The 17,148-nt window shown below is 49.6% G+C and overlaps 1 protein-coding gene across 1 annotated transcript; it reads right to left on the bottom strand.

The window, feature by feature from the left end:
- Window positions 1-251: 251 nt before the first annotated feature.
- On the bottom strand, window positions 252-15,149 carry WNT5A (Wnt family member 5A). The gene is made up of 5 exons (XM_074914271.1): window positions 14,627-15,149; window positions 11,138-11,271; window positions 9,748-10,013; window positions 4,653-4,945; window positions 252-3,065 (listed from the first exon to the last, which is right to left on the bottom strand). Exons 1-5 carry the CDS (start codon window positions 14,630-14,632, stop codon window positions 2,607-2,609), a joined length of 1,158 nt encoding a protein of 385 aa, XP_074770372.1. The 5' UTR covers window positions 14,633-15,149; the 3' UTR covers window positions 252-2,606.
- Between the last annotated feature and the right edge of the window lie 1,999 nt (window positions 15,150-17,148).

Raw genomic sequence — 17,148 nt, 5'->3', positions numbered from 1 at the left:
AGTAGTAGTTACATTTGTATGCCTTCTTAATTTAGAAATAAATCTTCAAGATGTACTTTGTATGTTTGGCGAACAATCACTTCCTGTTTTACCATGTAGTAAATTTAAAAATCAACTCTGCTCATTGTTTTAACAAACCCTCCTCTGAAAGATAATTAAAACCACTTCCCAATATACAACCAAAGTTTTATTTTATAGCCTATCTTCCATTATGGCATAATCCTTTCTTTTTTTTTTTTAAACCAGTGAAATATACAAATCACGTAAGACAGAAATATGTACATTAAATGTACAGAACAGAGGAAAGGACATAGAAGATTTACATATCTGAATGACAAGCAAAATATTTTACATTAAATAGTGTTTTAATACTAGGATCATGAGATTCAGCTCTGTTCAGATAAGTCACTAAAAAGGAACATGAGGTGATTCAGCAAATGAAAAAAGATGATCATGGTTTTTGTACAATAAAAACCAAAGTGACATATTCAATGAATTAGTGCTTTATTTATTTATCTTACTTTAAAGATATTCTTTCCAAACATCTGAAGATGAGGGGTAAATATGTCCTTGTACAATAAATTAAGAGCAATAAAGCGCCATTTCAGAAGCTGATAAATGATCAAGATGAACTTAATGATACAGCTCAAAGGCTCGTGAAAAGTTAAGGCTTTAGTACAACTAGGCTAAAGTGAAAGATTCTTCTCACTTGGTACTTGCAAAACCATTTTCTTTAACTTGTTGGAAGGGACTGAGTTGGAAAGAGGCATCTGAACCAATGATGAAATCCTGTGTAACTACACAGTACTAGGGGGAACGCATATGGTCCAACAAGTAACAATTTCCATTTCAAAAACTGAAAAGCAAGGGCCAAATGCAGCACATTTTAGAGTTGGAAGGTGTCTCCTTTCAGCAATAATCAGTAATGCCCTTAACATGAGAGTGGAATAGACGTAATCTCCAGACCGGTATCAATTCAAGTGCAGGGTGCTGCCTCTACCAACTGCCCAAGAAAGACCTAAAGCTGGGAAGAGACTTACTTCTTTGTGAGTATCCTTAAAACTTTTGAATGATAAAACCTTTAAAAAAAAAAAAAAATCATACAAAAATAAAAAACACCAAAAGGTTAGAATCAGTCTGAAAACCAGAAGAGATCTGAAAAAGAAAATGGGGGATGAACTGCCCCTGTAATTTAGACGTTTTATTATTTAAATCACTAAAATATATATGTACAAAAAGCTTTGAAATATCAGACACCAGCAGACCACAGTTCTCCCATATATATGTAACTGCTCAAGTATAGTCTGAACAGTTGTAGTGTATATCTGCAATATATTATCTAAAGCATGTGTATTAAAGACATAAGATGATAAATTTGGTATTGCTGCAACATTTCATTGAATTATAATAGTCAGTTAATGTTATTAAAATATGAAACTATTGTTTCTTTGAGTGAAAGCATTCCCAAAATCTGAGGAAAAAATAAAAATCAATCATTCCAAGAGTGGATATCTAATGATTTATTTTCTCACATAAAATTAGAGGAGTTATTTGTCAAGCTGTGTTTTGAAAGACAGCCAGCTATTACACCATTTTTAAGGCATTTTCAAATTTGGGGAATTCTATTTTCTATGGGCTTTCTAGGCTGGGAGACCGAAACTGTTTGCAAGCACTGCAGCTCCCCTCTGCCCAGCTACAGTGCTCACTGCACCTCGGATACTCTCCACACTCGGCAGCAGCGAAGTACTGCTCTGTAAGATGAGACACATGAACATCACAATTAGCTAGTAAGGCCAAATTCTGCCTTGAAGAATATCTTTATTATTCATCAAAGCCGATTTTTTCTCTGGTTTTTGGGTCTTGTTAGGTTCTGGAACCAGACACGGTGACTCAGAAATAGCACAGTTGAAGCCTTTATGATCCTTTGCTCTTTACCCTCCGATGACATTGCGTACTTAGGCAGGCACATTCAGATATGCAACTGACACCGCACTTCGTGATGAATTATACCCCTTATTTGCAGAGCCCTAAATGTACTGAACAGGTTTATATACCCTGTTCTGATAACTTCTAGTGTCTGAAACTAAAAGTCATGGACAGGTCTGTGTGTTCCTCATATCCATAAAGATTGTTCTAAAACACAAGCACATTACGTGGTTGCTCTGCCTACTGCACATGTATTACGTCCCATGGGACTAAATTAGGATATGTTGGATTTTCCCCTCAAACTACTCTATTATTCTTAAGAAAAGTCAATTTTTTATTTTTTTTTTTTTTTACTTTGTAAAATAAATATTCTCAAGTTCTCCCCCATTATTGCCAAAAATATGTCACACACAGTTCTGGGATGGACACAGAGAGGGTTTCCAAGGCACTTCTCTTTGCAACCTTTATATTTTTCTTTTTAAATTCTTTTTTGTTTTTCCCCTTCCCCCCACCCTTTTTTTTTGTTTTTTTTTTTTTTTTGTTGTTGGTTTTTTTTTTTTTAAAGAAGACGACAACTCAATGGACTCTATAAATAAAGTGGAGATAGTCCTGTGAAAAGGGAGAGGGGCCTGCACCCCTTGCTGGCAGGTGGCTGCAGTTCCTCCCACCTCATCCGTCCCCTATTTGCACACAAATTGGTCCACGATTTCTGTGCACAACTTGCATTTCACATAGCAGCACCAGTGGAACTTGCAGTGGCAGCGCTCTCGCTGCACCGTCTTGAACTGGTCATACCCCCGGCCACAGCACATGAGTTCGCAGCCGTCCATGCCCTCCGAGGTCTTATTGCAAAGGCGGCCCTGCGTGCCCAGGGACCCAGTGCTCTCGTTGCGCACGCAGTAGTCAGGGCTGGGGTCAATGTAGACCAGGTCGTGGATGGTGGGCGCATTGAAGCGGCTGTTCACTTGCACCAGCTTGCCCCGGCTGTTGAGTTTCATGGCAGCAGCGCTATCATATTTCTCCTTCAGGGCATCGCCTACCTTGCGGAAATCGGCAAGCTGCAGCCAACAGGTCTTCAGGCTACAGGAGCCAGAGACACCATGGCACTTACAGGCCACATCAGCCAGGTTGTACACAGTCTGGAGGAGCCAGGGAGAGAAAGCAAAAATGATGATGAAAGATTAGTATGGCTGCGAAAGCATTTATTCCCCTCATTTCCTACCCTCTGTGTCATTCCCACTCACCCCTCCACAATATTCACTTTAGCATCCTCCTCCCTCCTGCAATACGCTGGGAAGGAAGAGCAAGAGAAGACACATGCACCCCCAGCACCCCTGTTAGCCAGAAGGAGGAGGGGAGCACTCTCGCCAGCCTTTCCCCACCACAGAGAACAGCCGCAACAGCGCGCACACAGCCCAGACAGCAGCATCAGTCAAGCTGCAGTCAAATTTTAGGAATTCACTCTCACGCCAGCAAAGGATTTTGCTGTTTCATTGAGAAATGTAAAACATCCCTTTATTTTCTATCTGAGTTACTCTCTCTATTGATCTCTGCTTGAGGCTGCAATTAGGGAAAGAGTTAAGATTCCTCTTGGTCCTGGCTCAGCTGCAGCTGATTGTCTACTCTTGGCTCAGCATCCTCCTCCCATCCAAAATATTGCTCTGCAAAGGAGCCTTCATCCAAGAAGAAACCCCCAAACACCTATGGGTGGGAGACAGTGCTACATAGCAATATCCTCTTTACAAAGCTTTGGCAGGGAAATATCAGTCATTTGCCCTGTACAAATAGAAATAAGAGTCAGTGTTGACACTGCCCCAAAAATCCTGGGGTCTGACACATTAGATGATACTGTAGACAACTTCCACCCAGCAGTTGCAGAGTCTTAACACTGCCAAATGGCACTGCAAAGATGAGGCTGAGGAAGGAAAAAACTGCTCGAGTCTCTGTAAGCAACTGTGAAAGTGTCATTTTTCTTCTTGCTAATAGTAAATTGGCCTGTCCATTGCTTTCAGACACCCTCCTCTCACATTTAAATACTATTAATTCTCAATTATCTTTCATCTTTCTTCACCTTAGAACACAAGTGTAAAGTCTCCAGCTGAGTATTTCTGGCACTTCAAGGTCTAGGAAAATAATGATTTTGGCTCTTCATATTCAGACTATTAAAAAAAGAAAAGTTTACACCCATTCATTTAATGCATTTTTGAGATTAAAGAAACCATAAAGACATGTTTAACCACAGAAGACTATGTTTTCTAATAATATGGAGGAGCTTTTCACATCCTCTTAAAGCAGGGAAAGAAAAAAAAGTTAGAACAATCCTGCGGCACGATTCCAGCCTGGGAAGCCCAGCATGTCCCTCTTCCCTCCAACGCACACTGTCCTGGTTGGAAATACAAACTAATAAAATTCTGTTCTACAGGGAATCCACAGTGAGGAGGGCACTTTTAGTGAAACAATACAGAGGGAAACACAACACACTTTGGTCCCAATCCCCATGGGGAAGGCAACAGGGCTGTCAGACAACCAGGAGCAACACAAATTCATGTGCTCCCCACCCACCTACACACTACTTGCTGTCTTCTTGTTTCGTGCATTGGAACAGAGACAAGCCTTGGCAGCTGGACACTACCCAGTGCAGCTCTATGCCCCACCACGGCACGTCTTTCCCCAAAAGGAGGGATGTGGACAGGGGCAGAGGGATGTGCTGTTTCACAGCCACTTACTCTTCTCCCAGCCTCGTTGTTGTGCAGGTTCATCATGATGCGGGCGCTCTCATAGGAGCCTCTCTGGTAAACTCTCTCGCGCTCCCGGGCGTCAACGAACTCCTTGGCAAAGCGGTATCCATACTCGATATTATCCCCACAGCCACCCCAAAGCCAGTCCCGGGGCAAGTCCTTGGGCCGTGCTGCCCGGCTGCAGCCGCAGGAGGAGAGTTCACCCTCCCGGCAGGCACGACTCATGGCGTTGACCACCCCAGCTGCGCTCACCGCGTAGGTGAACGCCGTCTCCCGGCTGCCTGCACAGAAAGAGAAGCGGTGTTAGGGTGGAGCCCACGTGCACCGCTCCCTGCCCACCAAGGAGCCAGGAGGTCAAAGGCTCTCCAGGAGTCACCAAAATTCATGTGCCTGTTAAAAGGTAGAGTAACCCCGAACCATGCTTCTCAAAATGCCTTCACTCTGAAAACACCAAGAGAAACCAACCCATTAGAGCACACAAGGTGTTTGCGAAGAGCAGGAGTCACTTCTCATTCATGTTGGTGAAAGCTTGGATGAGGGAGCGGGGAGGAGGTGAATCAGAGCCAGAGCATGATGCCAGCAGAGCCAAAGCAACCGTGCCTGCGTGTGAGGGGTGGAGAGGGAAACAGACTCCCTGTCTTTCAGGAAAAAAAAGATATGTTAAATACAACTTTTAAAAGTCTGGTTCTTAAATTACTACTTCTCAAACATGATTTATGCACTTCACCCACTTGTTCCAATTTATTTAAAGTTATAGTGTTCTACAAAGCCTCCTAGTATCAAAAGAAATGCACAGCAGAATAACACACAACTTTTCACCCTATGCATAAACCAGGCACTTTGTAGGAAGCTATTTAAAACTAACAACAACCTGTGCTGCTTAGTATCCACCACTGCAGCTCACGTGAAAATAGCAAGTGAGTCCATGGACAATCACCTTTACAAATTACAGGGAATAAAAAACCCTTGGCATGCGGCGGCCTTCAAGGTTTTCTCCTGCATCTGGTGCCCTTAAATGGAAACTGAAAACCTCAAGTTTCAAACTTTTGGAAGAAAAAGTTACAATACCCACAACGCAAAATATGGCCACGTACCATCTATCTAATCCCACCTTTATTCAGAGCTTGACTTCTCCTACTGCTTTTCCAAGGGTGCCACAAATTCTAACTACAACTAGAGAAGCTTTCAAACAAACAAACAAAACCCCATAAAACTTGCACCAGAGAGCCCACTTGAAGTTTACTTTTCATCTTAAGAAAGAGCATCCCACTGGGTCTTTTCCAAAAAAGATTCCCAGAATGACTGAAAACAGACTAAATATATTTTTTTCGATTTAGATGAGTTAAGTCTTATCCTTAATCTTTGGTCTAATCAATAATCAAGCTATTTAATCTTAATTTTACAAGATTTTTCTTAGGGAACAGCATGGGCCTTTGTAAAATTAGGGCTTTAAGAGACTGCGTTTTGGACATGTCATATGTATTAGGCAGCAACATTCTGAGGTAGAAATTCTTTGTACAAGACCTACCATAACAGGTCAAATCTAATAGGAGCTTTCAAGCACTTCTGGAACATAAATAATTTGCAGTCTGGTCCATATTTAACATCAAGATGACACCATGCTCAGAGCAGCTTTGTTAATATAACAGCTGTCATCCACTGGATTAATTTTAGTAATAGATGCTAGTTTTAAATGGGAAAAATCAGAAGTCTGATGTGGAGAAAGATCAGATTTAAGGAAGATGAGAAGCACTTTGCTCCCTTACTTACAATGGTCTATTCTCACAGACACCTGCTCATGGAAGTACTTACATGAATTATGGGTATAAGGGGTTACAGGAGTAGCCTTTCCAGTTAAAAAAGATTTGGCTTTATGTGGTGACTTATGCCTTGCATTTATTGCAAACTATAGCAGGGGGAACCTCATACAGATTTTAACGTTCCCGTTTGTTCTGTAACACACATTTTTGGATTAATTCCTTAAACAAAATTTCCACTAGATTGAGAGGAAAGAAACGTGGTCTGCTTTGGACCACAGGACTTGCCTCTTCCGCTTCATTTTATTCTTTTTCATGTTTAGTTAGCTCATGCTTTCACATGGTTAACTATGCCGTTTATAGCAGGATTTAAACTCATAAAGCTCACTTTTTTTGACTAGTTTTCATTATTACCCTGGAGCATATTTTAAAGGACTTACTCTTGGTGGGAAGGAGAAGGAAATGCTGGGGTACAGAAAGTGGAGCTGCCCCCCAAGTTCCCTCCTTGAACATTTAGGCAAATTAGAAACTAGCATCAGCTGCTGAAGTAGATTTCAAGCCCCCGCAGGTTGCAAGCCAACACTGCCTCAAGTCATCGACCCCAGGAACACATTAGGAGTGATGGTTCCACATGGATGAGTTACTCTGATTTTTCTTTTTTTTTTTTTTTTTTTTTTAAGTCTTCAGGCACAACTGTGCTTTCCTTCACTGTCAAACATATCTGTCTTTTCCCACAGTCCAGCATTTCTCTCTGTTGTAGCCATGGCAAGGAAACACACATTCCAAACACGTTTGAGTCCCCTCTCTCCCATATATATAAAACACAGAAATGGAACTGTTCAATATACACACACTGTAGGAAGCCACCCACAGAGCAAGGAGCTGAGCTTTACACTTGATATGAGTAAGTCTGCAAGAACAGAACATTTTTTTTTTATACCTGGACATAAGATACAAAATGTTCTTTGTCTTGTATTTTAAAAGCATTCAACGTCAGGCAGCAGGCATGAATCAACTGGACCCTAACTACACTAAACTGTCGTGGGAGGATCCAGTTATTTTATTTTATTATATGTTAGCACTTAGCTGTTTGCAAAGCCCGAGCACAGCCAGCCCAGGGCCGGCCACAAAGCCAGGAGATGGCGCAAGGCAGGGAAGGCAGCAAGGACCATGGCCTGACCTGGGAACCAGCAGCCAAGGAGAGCAGCAGAGAACAAAAGCCCTAAAATTTTGCAGTTCAGTAAGCCACAGAGCAAGTTTCCAAACCCAATGCTAGGTTTATTTGTACAGCTTTAGCTAACTTTGCAGGATAAATCCTGGAAGAAAGACTGTCCATTTATACACTGGGGTAATTACTGTGCTGTCAGTCAGTGCTTTGCCTTGGCGCTCTCCTGTGCACGGCCAGCGACAGCTCAGATGACAAAATCCTCACAAACTATGTGCATTCAGATCGTGACTACCATCTTCTCACATCGGTGAAAGTAAGGAGTATCTGAGAGTCCCTGACAAGTCAGGGTATGGTAGGCTCAACTAAAATTGAATCAGACTCTAGAAATACGCATTTTTCCTTCCACTTGGAGGAACGGCAACTGGTCATTACCGAAGGTCAGCATGAAATAATACAACTGTTACCCACAACACCTTTCTTGTTCTCAGTGAATACACTTTTTAGGCTCTTTAACGCTTGAATATGGCTATTAACCTTGCTTCCATCTGCAATTAGAATAAGTGGCTTAATTACATGATGAATTGCTGTGTAGACATCAGCTAATGCAGTCATACTCAGCAGAAGGTTACAGCAAAGTTATTTAACTTGAAAGACACTACCTTTAAATAAATCTGTCATATTTGGGGAGGGCGGAAACATCTATTCCAGAGACAAACACCACAAATCATGGGCCAAATCCTGTACGTTTCTTCACACCAACAGTCCCCTTGAGCTAATTTTCACTTGCTTGGCTAATAAATAAGGGCTGAAGGCCTAATTTTTAAACATATTATTTTTGTGACATTTGTTAGAGTATTAGAACAGAAAGGTGTACAGAAAAAGTTTTCTTTCATGTTTGATGTGCTTTTAGACTTTGGGTCAGGTAGGCTAAAAGAACCCAAACTCCAGAGGGGGAGTTAACACTGTGTTTGCAAAAAAGCCAAGGAAGGGTTTTTTAATCTAAAATCAGCTGTTCCAATTTGGTACTTTTATGCAATAGATTTTTTTCTATTTGTCTGACAATCTTCATATAAAAACTTCTTTTAACAAAAATTGAGAACAAATGTGAATTGATGTATTCCTTCAACCTTAACTGGAGTTAGCCTATTTACAGATAAACCTAGCTTGAGTCTGGTTTTAAAACTTTATTTTTTTAAAGCAAGACAGGAAAACACCCATATAAAAACTTTACTTTACATCTCCAACTAAAAAGCGCTGCTGAGTTTGTCAGCGTACTGATCACTACATAAAAGATGACAACTGTCACCCAGGAAAACAAGCATTTTTTGGTTGCTTACAGAGTCAGCAATCTGACTTGGGAAAATCAGAGGAAGGTTTCACCATGGACCCAGTTCAACAGCACTGGTTAAAATTTCGCCAAGGACTTTCAAATGTGATGAGGTCCTTAAACGACAGGAAAGGCAGGCAGCACGTGAGCACTGGAGAAGTACATTTCAAAGAGGATCTGATAGGGAGAGGGGTGGGTGCCCACCAAATTGTGGTAAGATGTTAAACAGGAATCTGCCTCTCCTGCCAGCCATGTGATTACATTACATGCGAGTTAGAAGGACAATCACATTTTGTCCTGATAGAACTGATTTCATAAAAACTATCCCGCTACATTATTTTTAATATAAATCTACCTTTTCCAAAAAGAGAAAAAAGTTACCATATCGGGAAATAAGCAAGAAGGAATTACCTATAAATGCTAATAGACAGAGCAACAATTTTCATTTAACCTCCAGGCCAAGAGCAATTTATTATGCAGCCGCTAACTTTGGAACTAGACATAGACATCTTTAATTTTATAAGACGCTGCTGGTTTTAATTCTCTTCGGTTGCCTTCATTTTGTCTCAGGTTTTCTAAAAGGAGATTTTTCCTTTCTCCTCTTTTCTCATATGCAAATATAAATTCCTACTTTGTTTTCCAAGACACATGGCTGGACAGTGGTGGGAAATCACCTCCAGCTAAAAATAATTCAACTCCTTTGCCAACTTTTAAAAACAGTTGGTTGTATACAGTACTCAGTAAGAACCTGGCAAGAGTTTCAAGTGCAGAACAGTTTGTGCCACACATATGCTTAGTCAAGAGTTTAATTATAAAGATGGTGCTTCCTACCTATCTGCATGACTCTGCCAAAAACAGAGTTGTTGTCCACAGTGCTGCAATTCCATCTTCTATGTCTGAACTGATACTGGCACTCCTTAATTCCCGTCTTTGCACCCTCTCCAATGAACTGCATATGGTCCTGATACAATTGGCAGAGTTTCTTCTGTCCTTGGGAAAGCCCTGCTAGCTGGCTACATAGTGGCTGGGCTCCTATTATATATACCTCTGACATCTGAACAGGGTTCATGGGGTTCATAGGGTTCATCCCTAAAGACCTGCATAAAGAAAGATTTGGATTAATAAAGAGAAGACTCAAAAAAAAAAATCTAGAAATCCCAACAGAACTGTATCATACACATGAACATACCACTCCTGGTTTTCTTAACAGGTGAGAAAAAAAACACTTAAACATGAAACTTTTGTTTTAAGACAGCACAGAAGTTATTAGTTCCCATCCATGTGGTTATCACCGTAGATTAGGGACTGAAGTAATACGGAAGACTTGCATCTAGACAGCCCTTTACCAACTTAAATGGATGTAGTAAAAGTAACAGAAGCTCCAAACAACTCCAAGGCCAGAAAAATAAATAAAGCAAAAATGAAAAGAGCCCCTCAAACCCCAGTTTATTTTAACACGCGTTTTAGATTTAAGTCTGGATTTTTCAATCTGTTCTACCAGAAACAAATAGGGAAACATTTAACAAGCCAGAAGTTAAAAACTTGGTACAGACTACTTCTACCTTCTTCCAAACAACATATAAAAACACAGAGGCAAGTATATTCACTGTAAACAAAATCAACTTTGTTTTCTTAATTCTTACAGTGCTCTTCACATGATACATTTCAATTAAAAGTAGCCATTAATCCAAAAAGGATCACTTGAAACAGCAGGGAAACACCTATTTCAAGAACTCCCAACATCGTGTGCTACACAAAAAGAGATAATTTGCCAAAGCAGAAATTTAAAAGTACTTCTTTGTAACAAAATATATTTATAAAGATTTAAATTACAGAAAAGTTCAAACCAAAACTTTAACAAAAGTTTTTACTTGTAAATCAGCGTTCTCTTTCATATATGCAAAATCTCTAAGGGAGTTGAAATGACTCTTAAAAGAGAGGCAATGCTAGTAATTTAAGGATGATCAAATCCATAGAGAATCTATTGTACAGCACCTTAAAAAACCTGAATTTTACAACATGAGATATTGCCCATTTACGCTTATTCGAGAGATCCGTTCACTTTACTACACAACGTATTACAACTAAAACATTACTCCCCTGCTGTCCCGTTCATGCGATAGTACTCCCTCAGAAACAAAGTACACAAGAAGTAAACAGACATTTAATCAAGCAAATCTGAACACCCCCTTTAAAAATCAAGTCGATACAAGATGCTTACCACCAAGAGCTGGCTTCTATTACAACCTGGGTAAAAGAGGAGAAAATGGCCAGAGCCACTATGAGGTACTGAGAAGCCATTGTACTGCCAACTGTCCCCAATGCACCTCCTTGGATTAATACTGCCGTGGATTTCTGGAGGGGGGAGAAAAAGGATCAGATTGTTTATTGCTTCTCAGACCATTTTCGAGCATTCAAGTTTAAACAACGGAAGTATCCGGGCCCCTTTTAACTTGACTCTGACTCGCCTGCCCTTCTCCCCGCCGAGGCTTTGGTGCCAGACGCAGGCACGTCGCGGCTCCCGCTCCACCGGACAAAACCCACCCACGCACCCCCCACCCCCCGGACACCGCCTTCCCGGGGCGGCCGCAGCACCGACCGGCCCGGCCCCGCCGCTCCCCGCACCCCGCCCGCGGCGGGACGGGGCGAGACCGCTGCTCCGGACACGGGGGACCCCGTCCCCCCACCCCGCCCGGCCATCCCCGCTGCCCCGGGGCTACAGGCCACCCGTGGGCCCCGAGCCGGGCATTACCCCATCGCTCCCCGCTCCGGAGCCAGCATCGTGGGGACGAAACGCTCCCGGCGGGCTAAAGGCGGCTTCAAGGTTTGCAAAGCGAGCCCGAACGGGAACGATGGGGGGGAGGGGGGGGGAGGGGAGGCCGGTGCCACGAGGGGGTCGGTGCTGCGGGGGGTGGGGGGCCGGCGGCTCCCACCCGGGGACTAGGCGGCCGGTCCTCGCCCTTCCCCGCCGGCCGGGGAAGGCGCTTGCCGCTGCCCCTAAACCATCCCGCCGCAGCCTCCGGGCTGCGCCGCCGCCCGCTCTCCGCGATCGCCGAGGCAGCCCCGAGCTCCGCGCTCTCAGCCCCGACGGCAGCCCCCGGGCCCCGCCGGGGTCGGTGCCGGCCCGGGGAGGTACCAGGAGCGACAAGGAGCGACTCCGCGTCCCGACCCGGCCCCTGCAACGACCAGGCTGCCGCTTGGAAGTCAAACGCTCCCCCCGACAGGTCCCGCGATCACCGTCTGAGTCCTCACACGGGACTCTTTAACTTGCTAACCAGTGCCATTCACGGTTTTTTATTTCCCCTCCCCTCGGAAGGAAAAAAAAAAAAAAAAAAAAGGACATTTCGACACTTGAGGGCTCCCTATTCATTCTCAAAAAGCCCTTAATGCTGAATTGAAGCTGCTCTTAATTCTAATTTATTTCTGTTTGCGAAGGGTCGGGAGGAGAGGCCCGATCGCAGCGCCGCGGCGGGAAGCCGGGCTGACACGAACCGCCGGACACACGCGGGGGAGCGGCAGACAGCGCGGGGCGGCCCGCGGGGACGTGCGGAGCCCCCCGCGCCGCTCATCGCCACCGCGCCGGGGCTGCAGCCGCGGGGCGAAGCCGCCCCTGGCCGCCTCCCGCGGGTTAAACACCCCCTGTCCGGGGGCAGCCCCCAGTCCCTCCCCGCCGGGAGGGGTGAATGGGGCCGGTCTCCCGCAGCAGGAGCCCGGCCGGTTTCGATGGGATCGGTCCCGGGAAAGATGCGAAAGCCGAGGGCGTGTTAAGGAAGGGACGCGGCGAAGCCAGGCGCGCGAGGAGCTCGCTGCGGCACCCAAAAGCCAACGCGTTGGGGTTTATTTCTTTCATCTGCTAGTTCTCAGTAAAAGTAATAAAGAAGAGTCATGGAACTGCCCGAGCCCTGACGAAGCGGGAGACGCCGGTGCCCAAGCGGGACCCCAACAGATGTGCGGCCGCCGGGCCCAGCAGCCGCCCCGGTACAACGCCGAGCTGCCCCGGCGGGGCGGGCGGCCGGGGCCCGCCGGGCACGGAGAGCGCCGGTGTCCCCGTTGCCAGCCCCGGATGGCAGGGCCAAAGCCCCTCTGCCTGCGCCCCTCGAAGGGCCCGGGTGCCCGCCGCCGCAGCCCGCGCTGCACCGGGCCGGGGCCGCCGCGCCCCCGGGGAGCCGTGCCGCCGCGCGCCCAACAGGGGGCGGCCTCCGCCGCCGCAGCCCCGGGAGGAGCCGGGGCCGGGGCCGGGCGCCGCTGCCCCGCCGACGGCACCTCCCGCGCCTCATCACCGCTGCCAGCGCCCTCCGCGTCCTCCCGACACGGAGCGGCGTGGCCAGGCGGGACGAGGCACCTGCGGCCGGGGGCGCGGGCCCAGCTCCCCCCCGGCCCGACCCTTCTGCACGCAGCAGCTGACAAGCTGCCATCAAAAACCAAACAAAACAAAAAGCCAACCAAAAAAAAAAAAAAAAAGACAGACTCGCCGGCAGCACTGGCTATCAGGAGCGTGAGGCACCATGTTCAACTTTGTAGGGCCGCGGAGATTGGTTTTTGGTATTTAATCACCCCATGCGGAGCCCGCGCTCTTTGCTGAGATGAAAAGGGAGGCTTTTACAGATCCTGCAGCCGCGGGATCGCCTGTGATCCTGTTTTACACGGGGTGTCTGGACAGCCTGCGAAGGCATCTGGTTTTCTGGGAGCACTACCTGCGGGAAGGCGGCATCCAGAGCCCCGGCTCCGGAGGGCTGTAAACCTTGGCGGCCTCCGCGGGAGGCGCAGCGGCTCCGCGGGGAACCCCCCGGCCGCCCCCTGCGGCTTTACATCCATTTTTGAAGGGCGAGACCAGGTTTCACGTTTGCAGAGAAAAGCACTCGCTGGGTCCCCAGCCCAGCTCTCCCCTACCGGAGAGGCGGGGGGGGTGGGGGTGTGTTTTCCAGAGGGGCTTAAGGCGCACCTCCGTCCTTCCCTCCGCGCCAGCTCCGGCCGGGGAGAAGCCTGGCTTCTTGGCCCAACTGAACTCTCCGTGACCCTCCGAGCGCAACCGATTTAGCATACAATTGACAATTAAAAACAAACAAACAACAAAAAGCCAACAGTCTTTCCAACATGGAGTCCTCGCAGCGCCAAGGGGACCCCGAGGAACCGCGCTCCTCCGCTCTGACCCAAGCGGGACCCTCTGCAGATGCAGAGTGATAATCTCCAGAAACTTAGAATAAAATTAAAAAGGGGGGGAGGGGGGGGCTGACTCCGGGTCCTCCGCTGGCCCCCAGCCAGCTCTCCTTAAAGGTACAGGCCACCATTAGCGCCGACGTTGAGCTCCTCCATAGCGATCCTCCTCGGAAAAGTTTGGGAAGTTTGGAAAGATGTCTTTAAACTCGCGTTACGAGCCGCTGCCAGAAAGATGCACCGGGACGCGGCGGGCAGAGCGAGCCCAGCAAGTGTCCCTGCGGCGGGCAGCCTCTCTTGGGGGGGGGGGAGGGGGGGGGGAATTTAAAAAGAGAAAGAAAAAAGAAAATAAAGGCGCTTTTTCCAAGCGGGGAGCAGCGCTCTCCGCGGTGGGCGAGAGCGGAGAGGTGGGAGCGCCCGGCGAGGAGAGGGCCGCCCCGTTGCCGGGGACCCGCGCCCGCGCAGGGCCGCGCCCCGCCGCGGTGCAGCCCACCCTGCGCGCCCGCGGCGGCAGCCCCCCGCGGCGCGGAGGCACCTACGCCCCGCGCGGACTCACCTCCATTGCCACGGGATCACCGAGCGAGAGCAGCCAAGTAATCCAAGCAGAGCAGGAGGGGAAGGGGCGAGGCGAAAGTAAAATCCTGGATCGCAGGAGCCGGGCGGTATCCTCCCAAGCAGCGGACGGCGGCGGCTGCCGGGGGAGCGCGGGGGCCCGCGGAGCTGGCGGGGGGCGGTGGGCGAACGGTCGCTCTGTCCGGCGCAGGCTGAGCGTGTCCGACTGCGGAGCGGGGCACCAGTGCAGCCTTCCTTCCAAGGTCCATCAGCAATCGCAGTAATTAGGGCTTTCCACCACCAGAAGAAGAAGGAGGAAAAAAAAAAAAAAAAAAAAAAAAAAAAAGAAAAGCCAAAAAAAAAAAGCCAACCCAACACACGCACACAGCGCCCGTGGGCGTGATTGTGCGGAAGCAAATAAAAATCTTCACAAGCGGCAGCGAAAGCGCCGCGGGCGACGATCCGTCCCACCAGCCCAGGTGGTGCCGCCGCGGGGCTCCCCGCGCTCCCACCCGGCCCCCGGCAGCGCTCGGCCGCCGGCGCGCCCCCTCCGCAGGTCGGCGCGGACCGGGGAAGGGGGACGAGTTGAGCCGAGCGAGCGCAGGGCTCCCCCCTGCCCGCCCCCCTTCACTTGCTTAAAGGCTGGGCGGCGCGGAGCCGGGCGTCCGCGGCTGCAGAGCCATCCTGGGGCTGGCTCCCTCCATTTTACACAGAGAAGAAAAAGCCCAACAGAAAAAGAAGTTTCTGCACAAGCGGGGAAGGGGGAGGGGGGGACCTTGTGCACGCGTGTGTCTGTCTTACGGGGCGACTGATCCTGCAAGGCGAGTAGGGGCAGGGGGAGGGGAGAAGTCCGGGGCTTCAGGAGCTGCAGCTTCCCCAATCCATCGCTGGCAGAGACACACAGCGCCGGGGAGCAAGTTACGCGCGGGAAAGGGAGCCGGAGCAGACGGCGTCGCGCTGCAGCCGACCCTTCCTCCTCGGGGCTCTGCCCCCCGCCCGCTGCAGCCGGCCCAACTCCCCCCGTGTCTCTCCCTCGATCCTCTTCACCCCGCTGCTTAAAACTGTTAGGAAAAAAAAAAAAAAAAAGAAAAAAAAGAAAAAAAAGTTGGAGAGCCAACGGCAGCTGAAAAACTTTCTCCGCAGCGCATGCGCCTGGAGCCGACCTATTGCAGACGGGGCTGGATTTTAAAGCTGTACGGCAGCGAGCAGGACCCCGGCGCAGCCTCGGGGCGGACGGGGGGTGCCCCGGTCCCCCCGCGGCCGCAGCGCGCCCCGGGAGCGGCCGCATCGCCCGAGCGCCGCGTCGCCGGGCCCTTCGTGGCCACCAAGCCCGGCGTGAGGCCCCGCGAACACCCCCTCCTGACACAAAGCGGCGACCTCCCCTGCGCCCACCCCGGCCGGGGGTCTGCGCGGCCGCCCTATGCCGCCAACACGCTATCCCGGGGCGGGGGACACCCCCCCCCTCCTGTAACCTGCTGGGTCGGCCCCAAGGGGGCTCCCCCGCGCAGACATGTGCGCGCAATGTGGAGCGCACATGGCCGAGCCGGAGGGGGCTGCACCAGCATTCCTGGCGAGTGGCTCATTTGACAAGCCCAGTTTATCGCCTGCTCCGAGACACGAGAGGCGGCCGCGTCTGCCGCTTGCCAAGCGCGGGGGGACCGAGCGGGCTCGACGGCTTTGGGTTCCTCCTTCTCCAGCGTCTTTTTTTTTTTTTTTTTCGCTGTAAATTTGGCAAGTTGTTGACAAAACTGTTTGGGTTAAATCATGTAAGACCCAATGAGAGCTACAGGCGAGGAGGGCTTCGCGGACCCTTTGTACTTCAGAGTGCTTTCCCCGCTCTGCATTCCTCAGCCAAAGGTTTTTTATTGCACCTCTCACATGCACCCAAGTGCAGGAAATGGGAGCGTTCCCCCAGCCGTGCCGTAACTCCGCATTATTTCCCTTGTATTCGCCTGCGACTGCGGGTCCACGGGGGGACGCGGGGGAGGGGGCACATTATCAAAGCGGCCCTGGGAAATCCAAACAAGGCTGCGAGAGCCGCTCCGCTATCAATAAATGCATTCGCTCCTCCAAAGCCGTTACAGTGCAAATAAAATCCCTTCAGCAGCCCGGCGCGGGGAAAGGCACATCCCGGCCGGGCCGAGCCCGCCGCCGCTACACACGGCCCCGGGGCCCAGAGCTCGCCCGCCCCGACGGGGCGCTGCCCGCCAGGTAAGCGCAGCCCTCCTCCGGCACCGGCGACCGCTCCACGCTGCGGCCCGGGCCGCCGAGCAGGAGGGCTCCCCTCCTCCCGGCCCCGCTCCCCCGGCCCAGCCCCCTCTGCCCGGGGCGCCGCTGCCCGCCGCCTCCCCGGGAGGGGCCGCCGGGAAGGGGTCCCCGGCCGCGCGGAGCCGGGCAGCTCGGGCCGCGGGTGCGCAGGACGGGAGCGGGGTGGCGCGGAGAGGGGAGCGCTGCCTCAGGCGGGGGCTTAAAGGCAGCGCGGAGCCCTCCGGGCCCTGGCGCGCCCCCGCCGGCACCTGCCCACCC

This window comes from Athene noctua, chromosome 10 (assembly GCF_965140245.1).
Source record: "Athene noctua chromosome 10, bAthNoc1.hap1.1, whole genome shotgun sequence".
Lineage (NCBI taxonomy): Eukaryota > Metazoa > Chordata > Aves > Strigiformes > Strigidae > Athene > Athene noctua.
The sequence above is the reverse complement of the archived record's forward strand: the minus strand, read 5'-3'. Positions and strand labels throughout refer to the sequence as shown.